At 40.9% G+C, this 21467-nt stretch overlaps 1 protein-coding gene across 5 annotated transcripts in view; it reads left to right on the plus strand.

Annotated features, from left to right (window-relative positions):
* Btk29a (tyrosine-protein kinase Btk29A) overlaps nucleotides 1-21467 on the plus strand; it is a 259480-nt gene that overhangs the window by 24800 nt on the left and 213213 nt on the right. For all 5 annotated transcript variants that reach the window (XM_076422491.1, XM_076422492.1, XM_076422493.1 and 2 more), the window contains one exon: nucleotides 4463-4756. In XM_076422491.1, the coding sequence (XP_076278606.1) occupies nucleotides 4463-4756 (294 nt within the window). The remainder of the gene's footprint in view (nucleotides 1-4462; nucleotides 4757-21467) is intronic.

Consider the following 21467-nt stretch of genomic DNA (forward strand, 5'->3'; position numbering starts at 1 on the left):
AAGTATTCGTACACCTTTGAATAACGAATAACTTCTTCAAAATTGGACCCAGCGCAGCGGCTTGAGCATTTTTTAAAGAGGTTCGAAGTAATGAAAAGAAAGGGTAAACTTTACTTTACCGGACTCAAAATTAGTACCTTTCTCATACGAATTATGATGCATTTGGTACGTAATCCAGTAGATTTGTACCCGGCGCGGATGCAGAAGTTTCGATCCTGTGGGATCAATAGTTGAGGATTGAGGAGCTATGATCGCTTAAAGTTGAGCATTTTTGACAGGTAAGGACGCCACCATATTGGTTTGTAGTGACCACCGCGACCCGCGTACCTTACCGCCCCCCGCCCCCCTCGACCCAATCTTAACCAACTCGGTAAGCGGCGTGCGACCGTCACTTCAAACCAATATGTCGGCGTCCTTACCTGTCAAAAATGTTCAACTTTAAGCAACCATAGCTCCTCAACTATTGATCCTACAGGATCGAAACTTCGATCTGCATCCGCGCCGTGTACAAATCTACTGGATTACATACCAAATACATCCTAATTCGTAGGAGAAAGGCACAAATTTTGAGTCCGGTAAAGTAAAGAGCAGCAAAAGGAAAAGTAGAGGCCACGATTTTAAAATTTTTTGTCTCACCACTCTCCCCTTCTTAATTGTGTTCTGCAGGGAGGAGGGGTAGAATTGTTCGAATTCCGTAAAAATTCCTTTTTTGCTCGAGCAACTTCGCGTGGAGAGAAGGACCACTTCCGCGATTGTTTTAAAATCAGGCTGACATAATCCCCGAGTTTAAGCGCCCGGAGGAATCTCGCATATTTATCCAAGCTGTATCCAGTTTCAGGGTTTCCGAGTGGATTCCCAAAGAAATCCGGGGTCGTATCATCCGGCCCGCGTATCCTAGGAAAATGCCGAGGAAACCTGGAGAAAGAGAGAAAACGCGCTGGAGAAAGTAGCCGCTGCGGGAACGGTGTGTTTTCCGTCTCCTGACGGGAGCCATAGAAAAATTTTCCGAGGCAGAAATATTCAGAATCAAACTCTTTTGTTTCGCTATCTTAAAGGGAACAAGCTTTCCCAAATATCTCTTGTCAAATTCGCTGCCGTAACTCGGAATCCACTTGATCGATCGACTCGGAATTTTCTTGGCATCTTCGCTACACCTCTCGCTATAGCTGGTATAATGATGATCAAGCTACAAGAATTTGACGTTTTCTTTTTGAAATCTGTGGAAGCTTAAGAAAGGGTGGAGAATACTAAATTTTTCAGATACTGACAGTCTCTTAATTCGCTATATTTCTCGTTTTGCTGGATATAATTGAGTGTATAGGAACTCTCTCCAGTATTAGATTCAGTTTTTGTATCTGATGGGAGTCACAACTGTTGGAATTATGCCAGCCGCGTGTGTGAATGCCTTTTTTATCAGGGGTGCGCTTGATCGCTTCCAGTAAATTCAATTTTGATTATTTCTTTGCCCGAAAATTTGTGAATGTCGCTGAAAAATCCACGAAAGCGTCCGTGAAAGTCTGGTGATAAAAAGTTTTATAGTTTCGCGGTGAAAAATTCTCAAAGCTAACCTGTTCTGACTCCGATTCTACGTCACTGACTTTCGGGGAACTCGTTGTTCAGGCCAGGATTTAACCATAAAATACAGTTCATCTAGAAACACGACGATAAAAGAAAAAAATTTATTTCGTCACGCAGGATATCCTTCGTAAAAGAAGAATAATTGAAAACGCCCTTAATCTCTGTTAACATAAACATTTGTCCTATTTTTGATATATCCGTTGCTCCATAAATCGGAAGATAACACAACATACGCAAATTTCCTCTCATTTTCCGCAACAGACCGTCGCGCTTAAAATTACTTGAATTAATATTCCTACCCCATTACTCCCGGTCTTTATTAACATAAATATTTTCTCGTATTTTAACAAGCAAGCAGTAACGTGTCACGAATATAGCGATAACACAAAATGAACTAAAATAACACAAAACAAAAAGCAACATACAGGGTGACACAAAAAAAGATATTTTTGGCATAATTTAAATGGTATCGAAGGAGGAATATCGTAGAAGAACAATTTCTTTTGTCCGGTTATTTTTTCATAGTTTTTTCAAGGTCATCGTTATTTTTTATCGAGAAAACTTTTTTTCATTCCATCTTGTTAATGACTCAAGCATATTCAAATGTATTTTTTCAACCGCTATAAGATGGAATATAAAAAAGTTTTCACGATAAAAAAAATAACGATGACCTTGAAAAAACTATGACAAAATAACCGGACAAAAGAAATTGTTCTTCTATGATATTCCTCCTTCGATACCATTTAAATTATGCCATAAATATTTTTTGTGTCATTAAAAATAGAGGAGATATTTATATGTATATTGTCTCCCATTAATATTCGGGCGCTCTAAAAAAAAAGATCACTTTTTTTTATGTTAAGTACATGAGTTAACTACATGATGTCAAGAGATATTTCCTTTTTGAAAATTTTCTCTGCTTCGGTGCAAGGGTCCCGCGCAAAAATCGCTTCGATTCAAATTAGCGCCACATTGTGGACGTTGTGTTCGCGAAAAGCGATTTATTTTCGAAAAAATGGTCAGAACGTTTTGCGAGTTTCGCTAACCGGGTTATTAGTCGTCGCACGTCCGTCGTTTGTCCGCGTTCGGGACGGGCTCGCTAAAAACAGTTGGACAGGCATTAATGCGATTTTTCGGAAATTTTTGGCCTCGCCCCCGTATGAACGACGAGGGATGGTAGAGAGGTAAAAATTGCACGATAGATAATTTGTCAAATAAATACGGTGGCGAGTCGTGTTGGATAAATCGGGGCTTCGTCGCCGAAACAAATGGCGTTTCAATATTTTTTTTGTTCTCTCACTCCCTCTCCTCCACCACACTCTTCGAGCACATGTGAAAACGACCGATGGTCATTGGTCCATTTCGATAGAACGTGCGGTTCGAAGAGAAAAACCTGCTTTCCGCTCACCATGCGTGTGTATTTTTTCACGTTGTTTTACCTGCGGGACTCGAATACATTTCGACACACTTTTATTTGCGATCGAGTTTCTCTCTCTCTCTCTCTCCCCGATCCCTTCCTCCGGTTATTAATTAAACGGGAAACGCTTTGACAGTTATAAAGGTCGTCCTCATAGGTTTTTTCATTTTCGAGTTATTTGCCCGGCCCACATCACTCCCAATTGATAGATCGCAACGAACTTCGATCCTCGAGGGCTCGATGCGATACTGCAACTGTGATCTCGATCATTTGTACCCCTACTATCCGATTGTTTCTAGAAAATTTTTGACTTATTAAGATGATTAAGAAAATGAATAAAAAAGTTGGTTATTTATTGAAATTTAAGATAATCTACACAAAATATAAAGAAAATTTTTATATTTTTTGGATACAAGCAACAGTTATTAGTGTCCAAAAAATTGGATTTTCCTCGATAACTGTTATCGATGAAGAGAACTGTTTCGATTGCTCAAAGTAGTGATCGAAATAAATGCCTCTCATCGACAACTGTTATAAGCGATCGAAATAAATATTTCTCATTGATAACTGTTATGAGCGATAGAAATAAACCTCTCTCATTGATAACTGTTATAAGTGATCGAAATGAATTTCTCTTAACGATAACATTTACCAACTAGAGAAAAAATGTTCGGTTACTTATAATTCTTATTTGTAACCAATACGATTTTAGTCGATGAAATACTTCTTATTCCATGAGTTTTCGTCTTTTTGGTTATAACAGGTAGGGTCCCTGGTGCAGACAACATTTATTTTGCATAAAACTTTACGGTCTATTTATAATATACCAATTATAATTGCCATTTACCGCGTGCCTATAGCGAACTCACGACCTTTTGCACAATTTCTCACCAGACCATTGGTGTGAAGGGAAAGAAAAATTGTGGAGGAGTTGTGGTAGCGTGAGGAAGGGGGTGGACCAAGGGATAATCCGAGGTGGTGGTAGAATGACTTGTCGCGTTGTTAGCGATTTATGGGGGTAATTTCGGATGGTGTTTGTCCACAGTGTGAAATATTCCATTATTTTTTACATATTAAGGTGATTAAGAAAATAAATACATGTAGCTTATGCGGGTAATTTTGGATAGTGTTTGTCCACAGTGTGAAATCTTCCATTATTTTTGACTTAGTAAGATAATTAAGAAAATTAATAAATGTAGCTCCAGTATTTCAGAATGAGTGCAGATAACTTTTATTTTGCATAAAAATTCGCGGTCTGTTTATAATATACCAATTAAAATTGCCATTTACCACGAGCCTGATGAACTCTAACGACCTTTTCCACAATTTCTCACCAGATCTTTGGTGTGAAGGGAAAGAAAAATTGTGAAGGGGGTGGAGCAAAGGATAATCCAAGGTGGCGGTAGAATGACTTGTCGCGTTATTTAGCGATTTATGGGGGTAATTTCGGATTGTGTTTGTCCACAGTGTGCAGCGAGAATCCAGGGCTGAGCGGTCGTTATCACGCCGGTCTCTGGACTGGCAAACGGTGGTCCTGCTGCCGGCTTTCGACACGATCCGCCGAGGGCTGCGATACTTGCAGTTCCTGGTCCTCGAAGCCGTTGAACCCGACGAACCCGTCCTCCACGTCCACTTCGAGCTTGAACCCCGCTGCTGGGACCACCTCGACAACCACCGCCGCCATCACCGATCGACCGCAGACGACCAACTCCGAGGCCAATAACAACCCCATCGTTCACTCCCAGGCACGCTCGACAATCGGTTCGTACACACCTATATTCCACTTCTCGTCTCTCTAACCTGTTCACTCGCCGTCTATTCTAGTGCTGCAACAATCAGTACTTCTTCTGTGTACCTCATAATTCTCTGGAAATAGAACTTTAATGTTAGCCCTCTGCCGTATTTTAACGAGTCACGCTAGTCGTAAAGATTCTGAACAAATATGAATGTTAGAACACCTTTCTTTTTAAATGAAATGAAATTTGATTCGTTTGTAAGCAATATTTAAGCATTAAAATAAATGTAGCCATACAAGAAATATAATATTTCTTTCCTCTTCTACGACATTTTTGCGGATAAAGATGTTTTGATCACTGTAACTGTAAAGAAAATGATACGGCAATGGGTTAATCGTGTGTAATTATTTTTTGTTGGTAATTATACAGAAAACGGTACACTTCATCGATTTTGATAACGTCGAAATATCAAATGATTGCATAAGTTCGTGCCCGATTTGAAAATAAAATTCAATGGTTGAGTTTTAAAGAATACAGTTTTAAATAGTTTTACAGAGTTTTAAATATTAATCAATTACACAGTCACCATTCTTTTTAACCGACTTCGAAAAAACCTTTTGTTTTTGCTTTTTTTCTATGTATGTTCACCGGAACGAAACCTTTTGCATCATGTATGTCTCCCGATTGGTCCCTTGGAAACAAATTTTGCATTTTTTCATTCTTTGCGGTTTTTATTGCAAATAACCAATAAGACAGAAAAACCATTCTACAAATTCTGTTCGTTCCACTAAAAAGTGTGAAATAAAAAAATTTTATAAAAAAAATTAAACCGACTTCGAAACGCATTAAAAAAATGCTCTAAAAAGTATGAAATAATTTCCATTTAATTTATGTGAATACACACGAACTTAAATACAATACAATCTTTTCGGCGGCGCAAAATTGAAAATTTTCGACACTGTAAATTAGAAAAATCCTTAAATTCTTCTACATGCTTTCACATATTAATGTATCTTCTCTTCCCACCTACTGATTTCCAAGTCCACCATATTCCAATGAAATCATAATTCGCAACATCCATCATTTGGAAAATTTTCAATTTTGCGCCGCCTCCGAAAAGATTGTATTGTATTTGAATTCATGTGAAATTATTTCATACTTCTTAGTACATTTTTTAGTGCGTTTCGAAGTCGGTTTAATTTTTTTTTACAAAATTTTTCTTTAATTAGAAAAGAATGGTGACTATATAATTTTCTTTTACACTCCGCCGTGCAGTACAGTTTGCGACATCTATGAAAATCGGGCACGAACTTATGCAATCATTTAATATGTTGTCAAGTTCAAAATTCAAAGAATTTTTATTGATAAAACAAGTTTTCAGATACTGGCGACCTTTTCGTATTTATATGTAGAAGCGAGGCTTTTACTAGATTTTCTCCGTAGTACTCGTTTCCGCGTTCAGAACGGCGCTAACAATCTTGCAGCCCTCGCCGCGTGAAAATATCGCGTGAACGCTGTAACTTGTCGCTTTAGCGTTATTTTTAAAGACGTTACACGCGCCGTGGGTTGAAAACGAGTCATTACTCGTCGCGTGTGGGTTAATTAATCCCCGAGCGTGGTAGTTTGCCGCGAGTTTTACGCCCAATCCGCGGTAGTTTCTTACTTTCTAGGTTGCCATCGGACTTTGCGTCGTATTTCCCGCTTACCGGTTAAATGTTGGCGACCGTAATTCCAAGATAAACCCTACCTCACCCTCTTTCTCCGTCCATATAGATATATAATTTTCTGTCCCTGTTATAAACGTCGTGGTAGTTAATACCGAAGTTCGTCAGAGTTCCGACAGTGGCTTTGGAAGTTCGATCGGTTTCCAATCGGCGAGTTGCACTTGCTCTGGACTGACGACTTCGGGGACTGTTGGCGAGACAGTATTGACGGTGTCGCGAAGTCCTCTGTGACACTGTCGATCCGCGACACTGATCATAAAACGCCCGAACATTTTTCCATGATCTCTGTCAAGCCTGAAATTCGCTGTCGAAGAGTTTAACACTAAACCTAATAGAGATCGTGGCTTTGCTTTAAGTAGGGATCGCTAAAATGTTTTGGCTGAGAAAATTGACAAGGCTCTATTTATTTAGATCTTCGCAATTTTCATTGTAGTATATGCTTGGATAAAGATACGTGTCGAATCAATTTCCATGTAAGCAACATCATTATTTGAATTGTAAAATGAAAAAAAAAATAAAAGCGACTTCGAAAAAACGCACTAAAAAGTATGAAATAATTTCTATTTAATTTATATGAATACACACGAACTTAAATACAATACAATCTTTTCGGTGGCGGCGTAGAATTGAAAATTTTCCAAATGACAGATGTTGCGGACTATGATTTCATTGGAATATGGTGGACTTGGAAATCAGTAGGTGGGAAGAGAAGATACATTAATATGTGAAAGCATGTAGAAGAATTGAAGGATTTTCGTAATTTCCAGTCGGTTAAAAATATAAAGCCGGTTATTTACCCCGGAAAAATCAGGAGTAGGTGTTCAAAATGATTTCTCCGTTCAATGAAAATAATAGTATTTTCGAAAGTTTAATTCGCCGTGAAAGGAAACTTCTCAGGATGTTTTTGAAGGTGATGCTATCGACTGTTCGAAAGTATCTACTACTCCGCACTGAGTGTTGTACGGTTCGATCGAACGGCGGTATTTTTGCCAGAGATAGGTAGTTTTCGAGATTCGATAGCGTCGATCCGAAACGCTCGTTTTCTGTGCAGCTCGTATAGACGCGAAGATAAATTTTAATCCAATTGACATTCATCGGGAACATTTCGGAGAAACGATATATTTCGTCGGGAAAAAAGACTGATATTTTTTGAAAAATTCAGTTTTTCCACGTTTATATGGATGCACAGCGCAGCGCAGATAATATTTATGCAGTCGAACGATATCTCGTCAACGAGAGATAGACTGCGAACGGTTATTTATGGCTCTCTTGGCAGTTTGCACGAGCTATCTTACTGTATCAAAGCTGTTTCCAGACAGATACAGTCCCCATTGTACAGTGTCGTCCAGAAATCTTCGAACACTGAAAGTTTGTAATTAATTTACCAAATCAAAGTATTGTATGAGGTATTATTAGGTTGTTGCATATGAACCGTCCGGTTTTATAATACATATCTTGTATAAAACGTTTTAATCAAGAAATGCTATTACCATTTACAGGTTTATTATACAGGGTGTTCCAAAAATGTTGTACCTCCTTGAATGGGGTGATTCCTGAGGTTATTTGTATCAATTTTTACTTTGCAAAAACGTTTTCCACGTCTTTCTTAAGGAGTTATTACCAAAGTCGTGGAGAACATTTACGCAGAGGTAGAATATACTTCAAATGACCTGAGAAATTATCCCTTTCGAGGAAGTACAGCATTTTTCGGTCACCCTGTATACAACTTTGAGGTACAAAGATAATCCTTAATATTCTATCTTAAATTATAATTTAAATGTTGTGTATTGCTTTCATACAGTGTGCAAAAATAACATATTGACGATAGCATTATGTGATTTTTAGTCAACATGTGATGATTAACTAACGTATTATTCGTCGATGATAAAAAGGACTGCAAAATGGAAACAACAATCTCATAAATGAAGAACATGGATGACCAAAGAAATCAGTTTTTACCGTAATACGATCAAGAAATATGAAATTCGTTTACAGAATGCTTTGATTACATTGGTGTTTACTTTGATCAGTAAGTTCATTTAGGATACCAGTTGAATTTGTTTAATGTTACTGTTAAAGATCGGACATTTCATATGCAACAAACTAATATGTCAGGCTTATACAGGGTGTCCCAAAATTCTTTCAACAGCCGGAAATGTGAGGTTCCTGAGATCATTTGAAGCAACATTTTCCTAAGCAAAGATGTTATCGGCGGCTTTGTTTAGGAGTTATTACCGAAAAACACTGACCAATCAGAGCGCGACCTAGACACGAGTTGGCACAGTCGGCCAATAGACAGTTGGCGCGCCGGGCCGACTGTGCCAACTCGCGTCTAGGTCGCGCTCTGATTGGTCAGTGTTTTTCGTTAATAACTCCTAAACAAAGCCGCCGATAACATCTTTGCAAAGGAAAATGTTGCTTCAAATGATCTCAGGAACCTCACATTTCCGGCTGTTGAAGGAATTTTGGGACACCCTGTATAAATCAAATTAAGAAAATCATGTAGCAGAAATATTTCAGGTCGGAAGAAAGACTCGGTTTTCGAATTGGAATAGCTTAGAATAGAACCGCGAACCGTTCTTGCGAATTTCAGCAGTAGAATCGAATCTGTTGAACAGAGTAAAACGGTGGCGGGGGACGTTTCTGCAAGAAACCAGAGGAACATTAAGGGGGGCCAGGAGCGTGCCAATTCGATAAGAGAAAAACAGCGCGTTCACGAGAGAGCAAACAGAAGATCATAGGTTACACGGATGCTGGTGCCGGCGGGTAATTAACCGACTGTCGTTTTACCTCGTTAAACATATAGTGGACTGCGATAATGAACCCATCCTCTTCAGGATCGATCGATATCCTGTTTGCCGTCGCATTTGTCTTTCGAATTGACCGCGGCTTTGTCCCGCTCTTTGCTGGAATCTGATAAACGATTGTTGCACGGGAAACGAAAATATCGAACATTCTTCATTCGATGTTTCTATATTGGGATAACTTTTTCATACCCCAAGAAGCTTCTGTAGGTTGCTGCTGGCGCGGCGGTATGATTAGGTTAGTGGGAGGGGAACATGGACGGTGCCGACACCGCCCACATCGTCTGGAGAGGTCTCCATTGGTCTTGAATGAAGATCTTTGCTTCCCCTGTTCAGTAACTCGATTGTAAAATAATTGATTTATATCCTTGTGTGAACGTTTTTAGCTCCTAGTATTTTTTCTTTAGTTCCTCCCACCTTCGGTAGCTCCTCCTATAAACACAAAATTCATTTGCTTTAGAACAGAGTTGGGCAAAAATCTGATCAACGATTGACGACTAAATTTCTACTTCAATAGTTAATCGCAATTAACAAGTAATCTCCTAGTTTAGTCGTTAAAAAAAATTGCGGTTAACGATTAAATACTTATTAATCGTGTATGAATACTGAAAAAAATGTAAACTGAATTTAGGTGTATTGTCATTTGGTCTATGTACAGCATTGATGCCAGATTGAGGTTGAAACGAACCTCATTCCCTCTCCAGGCTCTCTCCCCTTCTACTATCCTATTCCACCGTTCAGTCCCTATCGTGCACGCGCAACATGTGTCCCATTCGCCTCACTCTGCCTCACTCTATTCTCGTCGCGCAGTCGCGCAACATATGTCACGTATTACTCTGGTCATCTGAGAGGGGGTACTTGAATTCCCCTCGATTCCTTTTCGATTACCCCTGCCTGGTAACACTGAATATACAGTAATGTCTCTATCGACGCAAAAGCCTCGGGGGATTCTGTTGCGTTGAGCGTAGACGGGTAGCTATTTTTTTGAGCTTCAAAGGCCGAGCCGAACGTAGAGAAGGACAGAGTGTGTAAAGAGAGACCACACGCGGGCCTTTCTACTGTGCCTGCGACTGCGACTATCCGCGTCTCTTTTTTTCATCGTCAATTAAACCACTAAATACAGTTGAAATTATATCGTGTTTGGTCTTTTTTTAATCAGAAAAATGCCACGAATATTTTTATGGAAGTTTCATAAAAAAATAAGTAATAATAAAAAAGATAAAATATTGGTGTTACATTGTGAGGACGCACGGGCCTTTGAACTGTGCCGACGACTGCGATTCTCCGCGTCGCATTAGTAGTGGCTCATATCGATATATCCGAGCCGAGATCAGATCACTAAAGTGGAGGGGATACTTTTTTTGCGTCCTGCGTGTACAGCCTTTTTGCGTCGATAGAGACATTACTGTATAATACAAACTCTGTTTACGTGCTTTTATGTTCTTCTTTTCGATGATTTCTTTTTTTTAATCAACGATTGACGATTAATCTTCATCAATCGATTGAATCAATCGTCGATTTTTTGAAGATTCCTTTTTTTAAATCGTACACATTAATCAATCAATCATGATAAAAATTTTAATCGATTAATGCCAACTCTGCTTTAGAGCTGTTCAGCTCAATAAACAACAACAAAGATTAATTTTAGGAATTCTGGGATGCAACCGCGCCAAAACACGATCAACATGTTACATTGACGTCTCCTTAGAACACATTCGTCGACTATCGATCGTCGAACGGTCTCTCACGCTTCGCTGGGCGATTCGCTGTCTGTCATTCCCTGAAAAGCGTTTTTCCGCGGCGTTGTCGTTTCGAAATGCACAGAGTCCCGATGGAAAATATCAGGGAGCAACGCGCGTCGTCGCTCCCCGGTCGTTTCCATCGATTTATGAACGAGGATTTGAACGAACGGGACGAGCGAGCGCCGGATTCCTCAGCTTCGTTTCCCGCGGATGTTAATTATTAAACGGGCGAAGGAAAAATGCCACGAAAAATAAACGAAACAAAAAATATCGAGAGACGCAAGCGCGAGCTACGTCGGCAATTCGGTTCTCGTTTCGAGCATTGTTCGTGCCATTTTGCTCTGATGAGCAACCGTAATCAGTGCTCCGAATCGGGCTAATCGAATTTTCCCTCGTGAATATTAACAATCTCGCGGCTTTAATTCCCTGGGACGTCTGTGTTTGCCGACGACATAATATTTTATTATAGCGCGTAATGCCTCTGCGGTGCTGCATATTCTAATCGTTTTGCAAAAATTATACTGCGTGGGTATGCAAATTTTTCAACGCTCACGAGACAAATAACGTTCAATCCTTAGCACTCGAATGGTGACTCTGAGAGGGGCGCCACTAAACATTTCTGTGCTCAACCTAGTTTAACATGCAATATAATATCATTTACAGACGCAATTATTTCTTGTAAATGGTCTAAATTAAAATCGAAATGTTGAAGTTAATGTGGTTATTTGCAAAATTGCTTTTAAATAACAAATGATCGAACCAGTGCGCCGGTAGCATTAATATGATTTTTATTTCTGTACAATTATTCAAAATATTAAATGAAACATTTAGGTATTGTATGAGGTATTATACCGATTTAATCCAGTGAAAGGTTTCGCAATTTTTACACCGATATATGAAGGAGCGAGGAAATTTGTTACACAATGTCCGATGGGTCCACGCATCGTTGCAATTCTTTGAACAGTAAAATAAGAAATGCTGGTAATTTGGCTAGCAACGGTGGCAGTAAACATTTCGAGGCCAGAAATATTGATGAAGAGTGTGTTTCCATCGCATCGGGTATCTCGAGTGTTGGCTCGCGAGCATCCTCGCGAGTGTCTCCGAGCTAACCCGACTAGTATTTATTTGGTTAAGCAAGTAGCTCGTGCAAGTTCGGTTCAATGTCGGGAGAGGGAGAGAGTAATTCATTCGATTACTTTCCATAGTTGCCTCCTCAAATAGGCGGTCTATTTGCCTGTAGCGGTAGTTCTCTGCCTCGGAAGTTGGCTAGCTCCCTTTCTCTCTTCCTTTCTCTCTCTTGCTCTGCTAGACGACGATGTCTCACGGTTCTGGTCTAACCGAATTATCACAGGGTTTAGCGTATTTCAAAACTTTGGCTGGCGCGTCGACGTGCACCGAAGTATTCGTTTCTATAACTGAATCAACCTGCTATTCAATTCCTGTATAGTTTCCCGGTACTGCATAGTTCGCGTTTAAACGCGCGTCGAAATGCTTCGGCCATTGCAGGAGCACATGCATGTTGGAAAAAAGAATTATGCAAAACTTTCCGCATCGATCGCGACGAGCAGGAGCTGGACACTTACTTCTCCTCTTAATAATTCGTGTGAGTTACAAATAATTGTCCTTCTAGTTGTCCGATCAGGATCTGAAAGGTCACTAACTCATTTCTGTCGATTCTTCTACCCTCCACAACTTCAATTTATCAACCCCACAAACACCTAATTTCCGTTTCTTTCTCCAGAAAGCGCCAACTGTTCTCCTGTTTGATAAGCGTGTCGCCAAGACGCCTCGAGTCACGGCCTTCGAACTCGACCCGAGCCAGACGTAGTAGACACCGGAAGTAAGCCGGTTACGTATACATATGTATATCCCATCGGTAACAACCAAATGAAACACTTCGGCCTACTTCTTGCCTGGAGGTTTTCCGAAAGTCGCCGGTTGCACGCGAAAACGATCGACAAGCGGTGTTTAAACGAAGGAAGAAGTTCCCAACGGGTTCGAGAGGGGAAGTTGATGGGGGCCGCACGATGGAAAAAGTTGAAAACGGACGTGCGCCGCGCACGCCTCTATTGCCATAGCTCCAGTTCTCGAGTATTTGATACACGGTCTCTCGTTTCTGGTATTTCTTTCTCGGCCCAGCATCCGCACACCCTCCTCCTCCGCTACCCCTCCCGGAACTTCCATATTTGCGGATAGAAGCCGGTAAAACCCGGGTAGATTTGCCTTTCGAGCGTGTATATATTCGCCGGGGCAAATATGGCGGCGCAGAAAGCGCCGTGAAAGTTGTTCAATTTTGTTGGATCCCCGGGAAAACGGTAACCGTGACCTAGCCGCACTCAAACCTCTCGCGAGATCTCCGGATTTCGAGATCTCGACGAGATCTACGCCGATTGGCCGGCCGGACCTACTTTAATCCTCGTAACCGTGATTGCTAGATCGTTCTGATTCGATTCCCAGATCTTTCCATATTTATTCGACCGACAAACCAGTTTTATTGCGGTTTCGATGAGTCCTCCAGGAATAGCGCCACTTTTTCAATGCAACAATCTCGTTCGACCGTACGATGCTCGTTCCCCGGGAGCTTTTAATATTTTATTTTCTCTGGCCTCGACACATTTCTCACAAGCACTCTACATTGTTTTACGAGCACGAACACTTTCGAGCTAGTTCTACGATTTTTGTAGACTTTGAACTACAATCTTTTTAGTAGACTTTGACATTTCTATGGGGGCTCTGTATTCTACAGTTTTTTTTCGAAATTTTCTATAAACTCCTCAATTTCTATTAGCCTCCAAAAAATACCTTGATGACTCTGGGTCATTCCATGTCGCAAAAAAAGAATTTGTTTACATTTCTCGACATTACAAAGTTAATTATCGAGGTTGAAAAAATTATTTTATAATAGCTCAACTCTTTCTAAATATTTAAAACAAAAAAAAATATATAGCTCAATCGGACAAACTGTTACCGAGATAAAAAATTCGTAAGTGGTGCTCCTTTCCGGCAAAATGGGCAGAAATTAAGACCTTCGAAGGCCCATAATTTTTACAGAATTTCTAAACCGGCAAATTTTATTTCCCGGGGCCCTAAGCACTGTGCTCGAGACGGCTGATGAATAGAGAGGCTAAGATTCCCCGCTCGCGCGAAATTTAAGGGATTTAGGGTTCGGAACGGGGTGACGGGATAGTTAAGGCTGGCTCTCTTGCCGCGTTTAAATGGTAATCGATTCCCTCGGAACGGGCCGGAGCGAAGGTTGATTTACAGCGGCGATCCTGTTTCCGTCGGCGTCGGGACGCCGCGCGCCGCGTGTCCCCGCAGGCGTTCTCTTATTCAATTCTCTTGGAACGAGCTGCCTCTTCTCCCCGCAGCTTATTCTACGATGTGTATTCACGGTACAGTTACGAGTCGATAAACCATTCAGCTTTCCCTGAATGGGACAAAAGCCCTCCTTACGTTGGGAGTTATTACGTCGTTGAAATATAATATAAACGATGAAGGGCCGTATTCAGATCTCTGTTGTCCGTCTGTCCTTCACATGGATCCTCGTTGCAGGACAAAATCCTCCCTCGATGATCCTTGAATTTTTAAGCTAATTTTTTCATCTCCATATTGTGTAACTTTATTCGGACAATAATTAAATTCGTTCAACGAGGACCCAGGATCCTTCCTCTAGATCTTCTTCGCGGATACAGTCCTCTGACGTGGACAGTAAAACGAATGGAATCATGCTACACTGGCATTTTATTTTTTAAACGGAGCCTCAAGATTTTCGCATCAACTTTCCACACAATAGAAGTAAACGATCCACCTCTTCGGTTCAAACTCGTACCGCGGGAATACGCGAAGTAAAATGAATGGAATCATACCAACGTAAATTAGGAATTCTACTGTAAAAAAAGAAAACCGAGAGGAAGCTACCATTTTATTTTGCAAACGGAACCGCAAGATTTACCTTTCCCCGGAGGAAAACAAGAAAGGATTTGCCTTTTATTTCAAATTAGTCTTCGGGGGATACAAATAAAGGAGGAAAGAGGAGAAATGAAACAAATGGCGATAAACGTAAGTCGGAATTTCCAGCGCGGAGAAATAAAGGAACAGAGAAATTCGAATTGTTACGGAGTCGCATGATTTTCGTAATAATTGGTAATGACACACAAGGAAGCGTTTATCTTCTTATTAGAGAGTTTCGATGGCATTATCGATGAAAATTACAGCTAAATTGCCGTCGTAACGTCCACGTAAATTCTCGATAATTGCCGGTGCGCGCGCGCTGGGTATCGCTCGTAATGATGAGCAATCGTGGCGAGTAAATGACTCAAGTGTTAGTCACTCGGCGCCGACATTGAAATTCCTCGGAACGACGCGATTTAGTTTTCAGTTCGACGAAAATGAGTGGCCATCGCTGATCCTCCCGGTAGTAGCACATTTTATCCAGAAGGCAGATAACGGCGAATCGATATTCGGGGCCGGGCAGTAACTCTTTAACCGGCGGCATAAAACGCCGATAAGACTTTATGCAATCTAATAAACCTTGAAAGGGCCGCGATAGATTTTGTAAAAGGTAAGGGGAACGTAATGGCGTAGCGAAACCTTTATTGTACTACGTTGTATTTAATTACGGCCACGCCATTACCCTTTATCATTTCCGATATTATTATCCGGGTAATACCGTAACTCTTTAACCGGAACTTCCTACGCAAATTATTTTCATTTCATACGTCTGTGTGGATCATCAATTGTGGGTATAATAACGTTTGTGTTGGCATAAGCTACCGATGTATACATTTTATTTATTCATTCATTAGTAGCTTTCAATAAAAACAATTTTTCCGAGGCTGCAACACATATTTTAGAGGAAATTTAATTTGCATTCTTCGGCTGTCCTCCATATGCGTTACACGTGGATCGTAAAATTATTTTACAGGCTTCTGAATTTCTCCGCACCCCTTACAATTTCGCTTATATTCGGACGCAATACAGGTTAAAAATTCCCGAAGAAGAATGGCCGACGAACACGGCGACGCCATATTAAAATCGAGAGATTTACGACGTCGTAGCTCGGTCTAGAGGCATCTTGCCATCAGCCTAACCGAAAAGATTACATTCCCGGGGCGGATTAACGGTCGCAAACAAGATTAAACCCCTAAATATCGATGCATCGGCTGCTAGGCTGCTGGGAGAGCGTTCGGTAATTTTTAATCCTCGATAACCACGCTATCTGGAATAAAGTTAGTCATATAGGAAATAATTGAACCCCTCCTTAATATCGAAAATGAAATGAGGAAATTATCTGATCATCGTCTCTCAAATTCTATTCGGTTAATGAGTAATTCTTATTCGATCACATTCATCTGCATTTGCAGATTGTCATTAAAAAACCATCGAAATTACAACATACACTCTCGTCCATAAATCACCGGCGCTTGCTTATCTTCAACAAAATGTGGTACTTAAAGAACACAAGCTTCCAGCTTCATTTTATTGTTCTATTTTGATTAGCAAAATTAGAAAAAAAGGGATTGAGAAATTGTAGGATGATTATGGACAGCTCTAGAAGCCAAATTGTCCGTTCTCCAAATATTCAATCCAATTCTCTAAATAATAATTAGAAAATATAAGAATAATAATATTAAAATGTACAAAATATATTCTCTCTCGCTCTCTACATTCGAAAAAACAATATGGCTATGGAATGCGTAGCCATATAAAATGGTAAAAACCCCTTTACCGTTTTCCCGAGGCTGTAATGTACCATTAACAATAAACTAGATCACCAAGAATTTTAAATAATCAATCAGAGAGGATATATCCGTGCTCCCCGGTTAAGGGTCGAACTGCTCGCTAATCCGAGAATATGGACGTCCGGTCCGGAGAATGATTCTGCATTTTCGAAGGCCAGGGTAGGATGCGGTTGCGTTTATAATCCCCATCCGGTTGATCCGTTGGGCGAGCGTGGTTCTCGCGGCGCATCAAATGCACCATGATGCAACGCGGGCATGATGCACCGCGGAGCCGTAGCCCCGGATACAACGGGGCAAAGATTCTTCTCCATAGAGGACCGCCGGAAATGCGAAGAGCAGGAAGTGTTTCCGTGGCCGGAACCAAAGCGCCGTGGCCTGATCTAGGCCATCTGCACCAACTCGCTAATGGATTACGGGAGGCAGTCGCTCGATAGCAATTAGGATGATACCGACCGACCGAATCCGTTCGGAAAACGCCGGCTTTGATGCCTACGCCCCGTAATTGCTCGGCCCTCGCTTTTCAACCTGTCGAGGCGCGGATTCTTCCGCGAATTATTTACCGAATCCGTTCCGGTGCCTCCTAAAGATTCTACCACTGCGCTCTCGTAACGAGGAGGTTAGCATGTCACGTTTGGGAAAATTGTTCATATACACTTTGTGGACTGTGGAATTTCTTTACGGACTCTACAATTTTTGTCCAGTTACCAAAATGTCTCTAGAAGCTCTACGATTTTATTTGTTGCCATCAAGACGTTTCTACGGGTCCTACAATTACTTCGGAGGGTCTGGAGTTTTTCTATAGGCTCTACAATTTTTTTTGTAACTTTTACAATACTCCCACAAGCTCTATAATACATTCGTAGGTTTTACAGGTTCTCAAAAGATTTTTACGATACTGAACATTCCAAAAAATTTATTTCAACTCCGTACCATGTACTTGTTCTATACAACTAGAAGCTCTAGAAGCTCTACAATTTAATTTGTTGCCATCAAGACGTTTCTACGGGTCCTACAATTACTTCGGAGGGTCTGGAATTTTTCTTTAGAGGCTCTACAATTTTTTTTGTAACTTTTACAATACTCCCACAAGCTCTACAATATATTCATAGGCTCTACAGGTTCTCAACAAATTTGTATAATACCAAATGTTATACATACATGTTCTATATGTATAACGACTCCCTGAAGAAGACCTCTGTACGATTTGCTGAGAAGACACTCTTAATTCGCTCCCCAAACAAATCTTCTTTGCATGTCCACCAGCCACACGGAAAGCAAAGGAAACAAGACGCAAACGTGTGATCGCACGAGGTCTCTGTCCCATCGAAGCGTCCACAAAGCGACACGGCAAGTAGGGTAAGTATAGTAAGTCTGTGGTCTATTAAGTCGGGCGTTCAAAGGCAAGGAGGGCCTCGGGTGGACAGGTTAATCTTCGCCCCGGGGACACGGTGTCCTGTTTCACCGTTTGCTTTCCTCCCTGGCCGCAATTAGGAGCCGAGGTGAGCCGAAAGACCGCGGATAGTTTGCGATTACAGAGCTGGTGCTCGGCCGGGGACGAAAAAAGAGAATGAAAGAAGCCCGAGAAGAGTTTCAGTCACCTGTAACCGAGCCCCTGTCTCCGCCACCTTTCCCCAATTACCATTCGCCGCGATCAAATATTTGCGGAATGTGATTCCCCCACCGTTAATTACGGTCATCGTCTTCGCCGCGATTAAAAGCGTCGAGAGCTTCACACCTTCGTATCCGATCCTTTGTACGAGCTGGTTCTCGCACCGGGTCATTAACATACGCGCGTCGATATATCGATACCGCGCACCCGGTCTCCCATAATTCACCGCGAGCCCCGCGGGGGCGTGGGAACCCGCTGCCAAATAGAGTTTTACACTTTTGCATGATGATGTTATATGTCTGATTTTATTTAATTTCTAAACATTAATAACTTCGTTTGTATTTCAGATAGGGAGAGGTTGCATAGGATAGTTTTTGGGGTAAACTTTACTTTACTGGACTCAAAATTAGCACCTTTCTCCTACGAATTATGATGTGTTTGGTATGTAATCCAGTAGATTTGTACCCGGCGCGGATCCAGATCGAAGTTTCGATCCTCTAGGGTCAATAGTTGAGGAGCCATGGTCGCTTAAAGTTGACCATTTTTGATAGGTAAGGGCGCCGCCATATTGGTTTGTATTGGCGACCGCGAGCCGCTTACCTTGCCGCCCCCGCCCTCCCCCCATTGACCTAATCCTAACAAACTCGGTAAGCGGCGTGCGACCGTCACTACAAACCAATATGGCGGCGCCCTTAGCTATCAAGAAACTGGAAATATGCTCAACTTTATGCGACCATATCTCCTCAACTATTGATCCTAGAGGTTCGAAACTTCGATCTGCATCCGCGCCGGGTACAAATCTACTGAATTACACACCGAATACATCATAATTCGTAGGAGAAAGGCACAAATTTTGGGTCCGGTAAAGTAAAGAGCAGCCTAGTTCCGTATTTGTTTATCAAGCTTCATCGTCGTACAGTGGGTGATTTGTCCGAAAAGTCGGAAGAAAGTCGAATCCTAAATTGTTGCGTATGTCGTGAAATTTTTGGTGTCGGACGTAGTTAAAGGTCTGAAGAATACGGCTTCAACATTATTCCGATTTGACGGTTCTCCAGTTAATTGGACGAATACATCGAAGAAATTATAATCCACCGAATACGAATATTCGAGCACGGCACTATTCTTGCGGAGGGCATTATAGCAATAATTGGAATGAATGTAGGGCTTTACTCGGTTGTTATGTTAATCGGTCCCGTTATTTAATTACGGTCCGCCCGAAATTATTCTACTTTGCCGGTCGACGTATAATCAGCTGTAATAGGAAGCCGCGGCTCGTATTGTCTTCCAACAAACCAGACATGCATTTATGTATGCAATACTCTGGTCGGATCTCGGTGCTTCTGAGGCCGCATACGCGGCCGCAGCATCGCGACGCCCTAATACACCGTTATAATTTATAGCGCAATGCGGCCTCCTCTACGGTTTTAGATACATCATCAGAGCCCTGGCCCGTGCAATATTGATCACGCCGAAAATGAATGCCGCCGAGGATCGATACCCGGCTTCATTATCCTACAACGCGGTCGCATCAGAAAAATTGTTGCGTGACCCCACTCTTGTTATTGCAAACCGTAACACAATAGGTTCCCTTCAAAATCGAGTTTGCCGTAGATTAGCCTCTCGCGCATATGCATTTTAACCACTTGGTTCTCAGTGACGAGTTATATCGCGACGCAATGTCGTTTGCGCGGGCGATTTAGCTGGACAAAATTATTCTAGCATTATTTTAAGACTTAAAGCTGTAGTTAAGTAGGTCATTGGATTCGTCTTGACATCAGCTACAACAATATGTAATAAGAAATACTTAGTGGCGTTTAAAAAATTAACATAAACATATTTTTTTATTGGGATGTATAGATGACTGAGTATCGATTAACTTTTGTTGGAAACATTCTCTCGCCAGATTATCCGAAATGTTCAAAACATCGTGGTGACAATTGGGCATTTTTACACTGCGACCGTTTTGTGTAAGTGCTTATGAATCACAAACGACAAAAGATAGCAAAAACTGATTGAAATAAATGTTATATCGTAATTTTAAGCCCACAAATCTCTATAAAAATTTTCTAAAAAAAATCATTTTCAAAATTTAAAAAAATTATAAATTTTCAAAATTGTTTGCATAAATTTTAGGGGCCCAAAAATACGATATCACTTTTACTCCAATCATGTTTTGATATCTTTTTGTCATTTGTGGCTCACGTAGAAGGTTTTTTTTTGCGAGACTGTCAAAGTTTGAATGCTATATACGTTTGAAGTATACATACTTTCATTTTTAAGCAAATAAACAATATGTTTGAGTTTTATTTGAGTTTTGTCCTTTTGGTTCATGCTGGTATCCATCATAGAATGAAAAATTCCACAAATATTTCCACTACTAGACGTTCACAACGAGATATACATACTAATGAATAGTGAGGTGTCGAACAACGATGAAGAAATACGAAGTTGAAAAATGAGTTGTTCGTGGGGGTATATTTTATTATGGGGTGATAAAAAGGGAAAAACCAGCAGTGGTTCATCTTATCTGGTACCTTACCTCTCATTTACCGAAGCGGGACATTTTCCTGCTGGATTTCCATTTTTTTGGGTTTTGTCCAGCTAAATCGCCCGTTTAGACCACTGTGCGGCGTCGCGCCATAACACGTCTGTGACCCTATACGAACGGTATAGGGCGACATAATTATGTCGACGTCATAACACGTCCGGAGGAACGAAGTGGTTAATATTATATACATAAGGTGGAATGGGGTAAGTCCGCCCTAGTTTTTGCAAAGTTGGACTTTAAACTGACGTATTTTCAGTTCGGTATGTAAAAACTTGACGTTCTTGGTATCAAACTCTTGCCACAGTTATTACTGATGAATTAGTATTATGTAGGATTCTAATTTTGCTTGAACATTATCATTTTGATAGGATATTGTACAAAGTGACAACTCACTTGCCCCGAAAATGGGACAACAGTGTCTCTGAGAGTTGAAAATGCTTTCGAACCTTGTTTCAAGTGCTACGGGGCAAGAAAAGAATGATTAACAAGCCTGCTATAAAATGCTTCTTATTGCATTAAATTATATTGTTTAGTTTTATAGTTATCCATACAGACTTGCCCCGTGTAG

This window comes from Lasioglossum baleicum, chromosome 4, assembly GCF_051020765.1.
Source record: "Lasioglossum baleicum chromosome 4, iyLasBale1, whole genome shotgun sequence".
NCBI classification, from domain to species: domain Eukaryota; kingdom Metazoa; phylum Arthropoda; class Insecta; order Hymenoptera; family Halictidae; genus Lasioglossum; species Lasioglossum baleicum.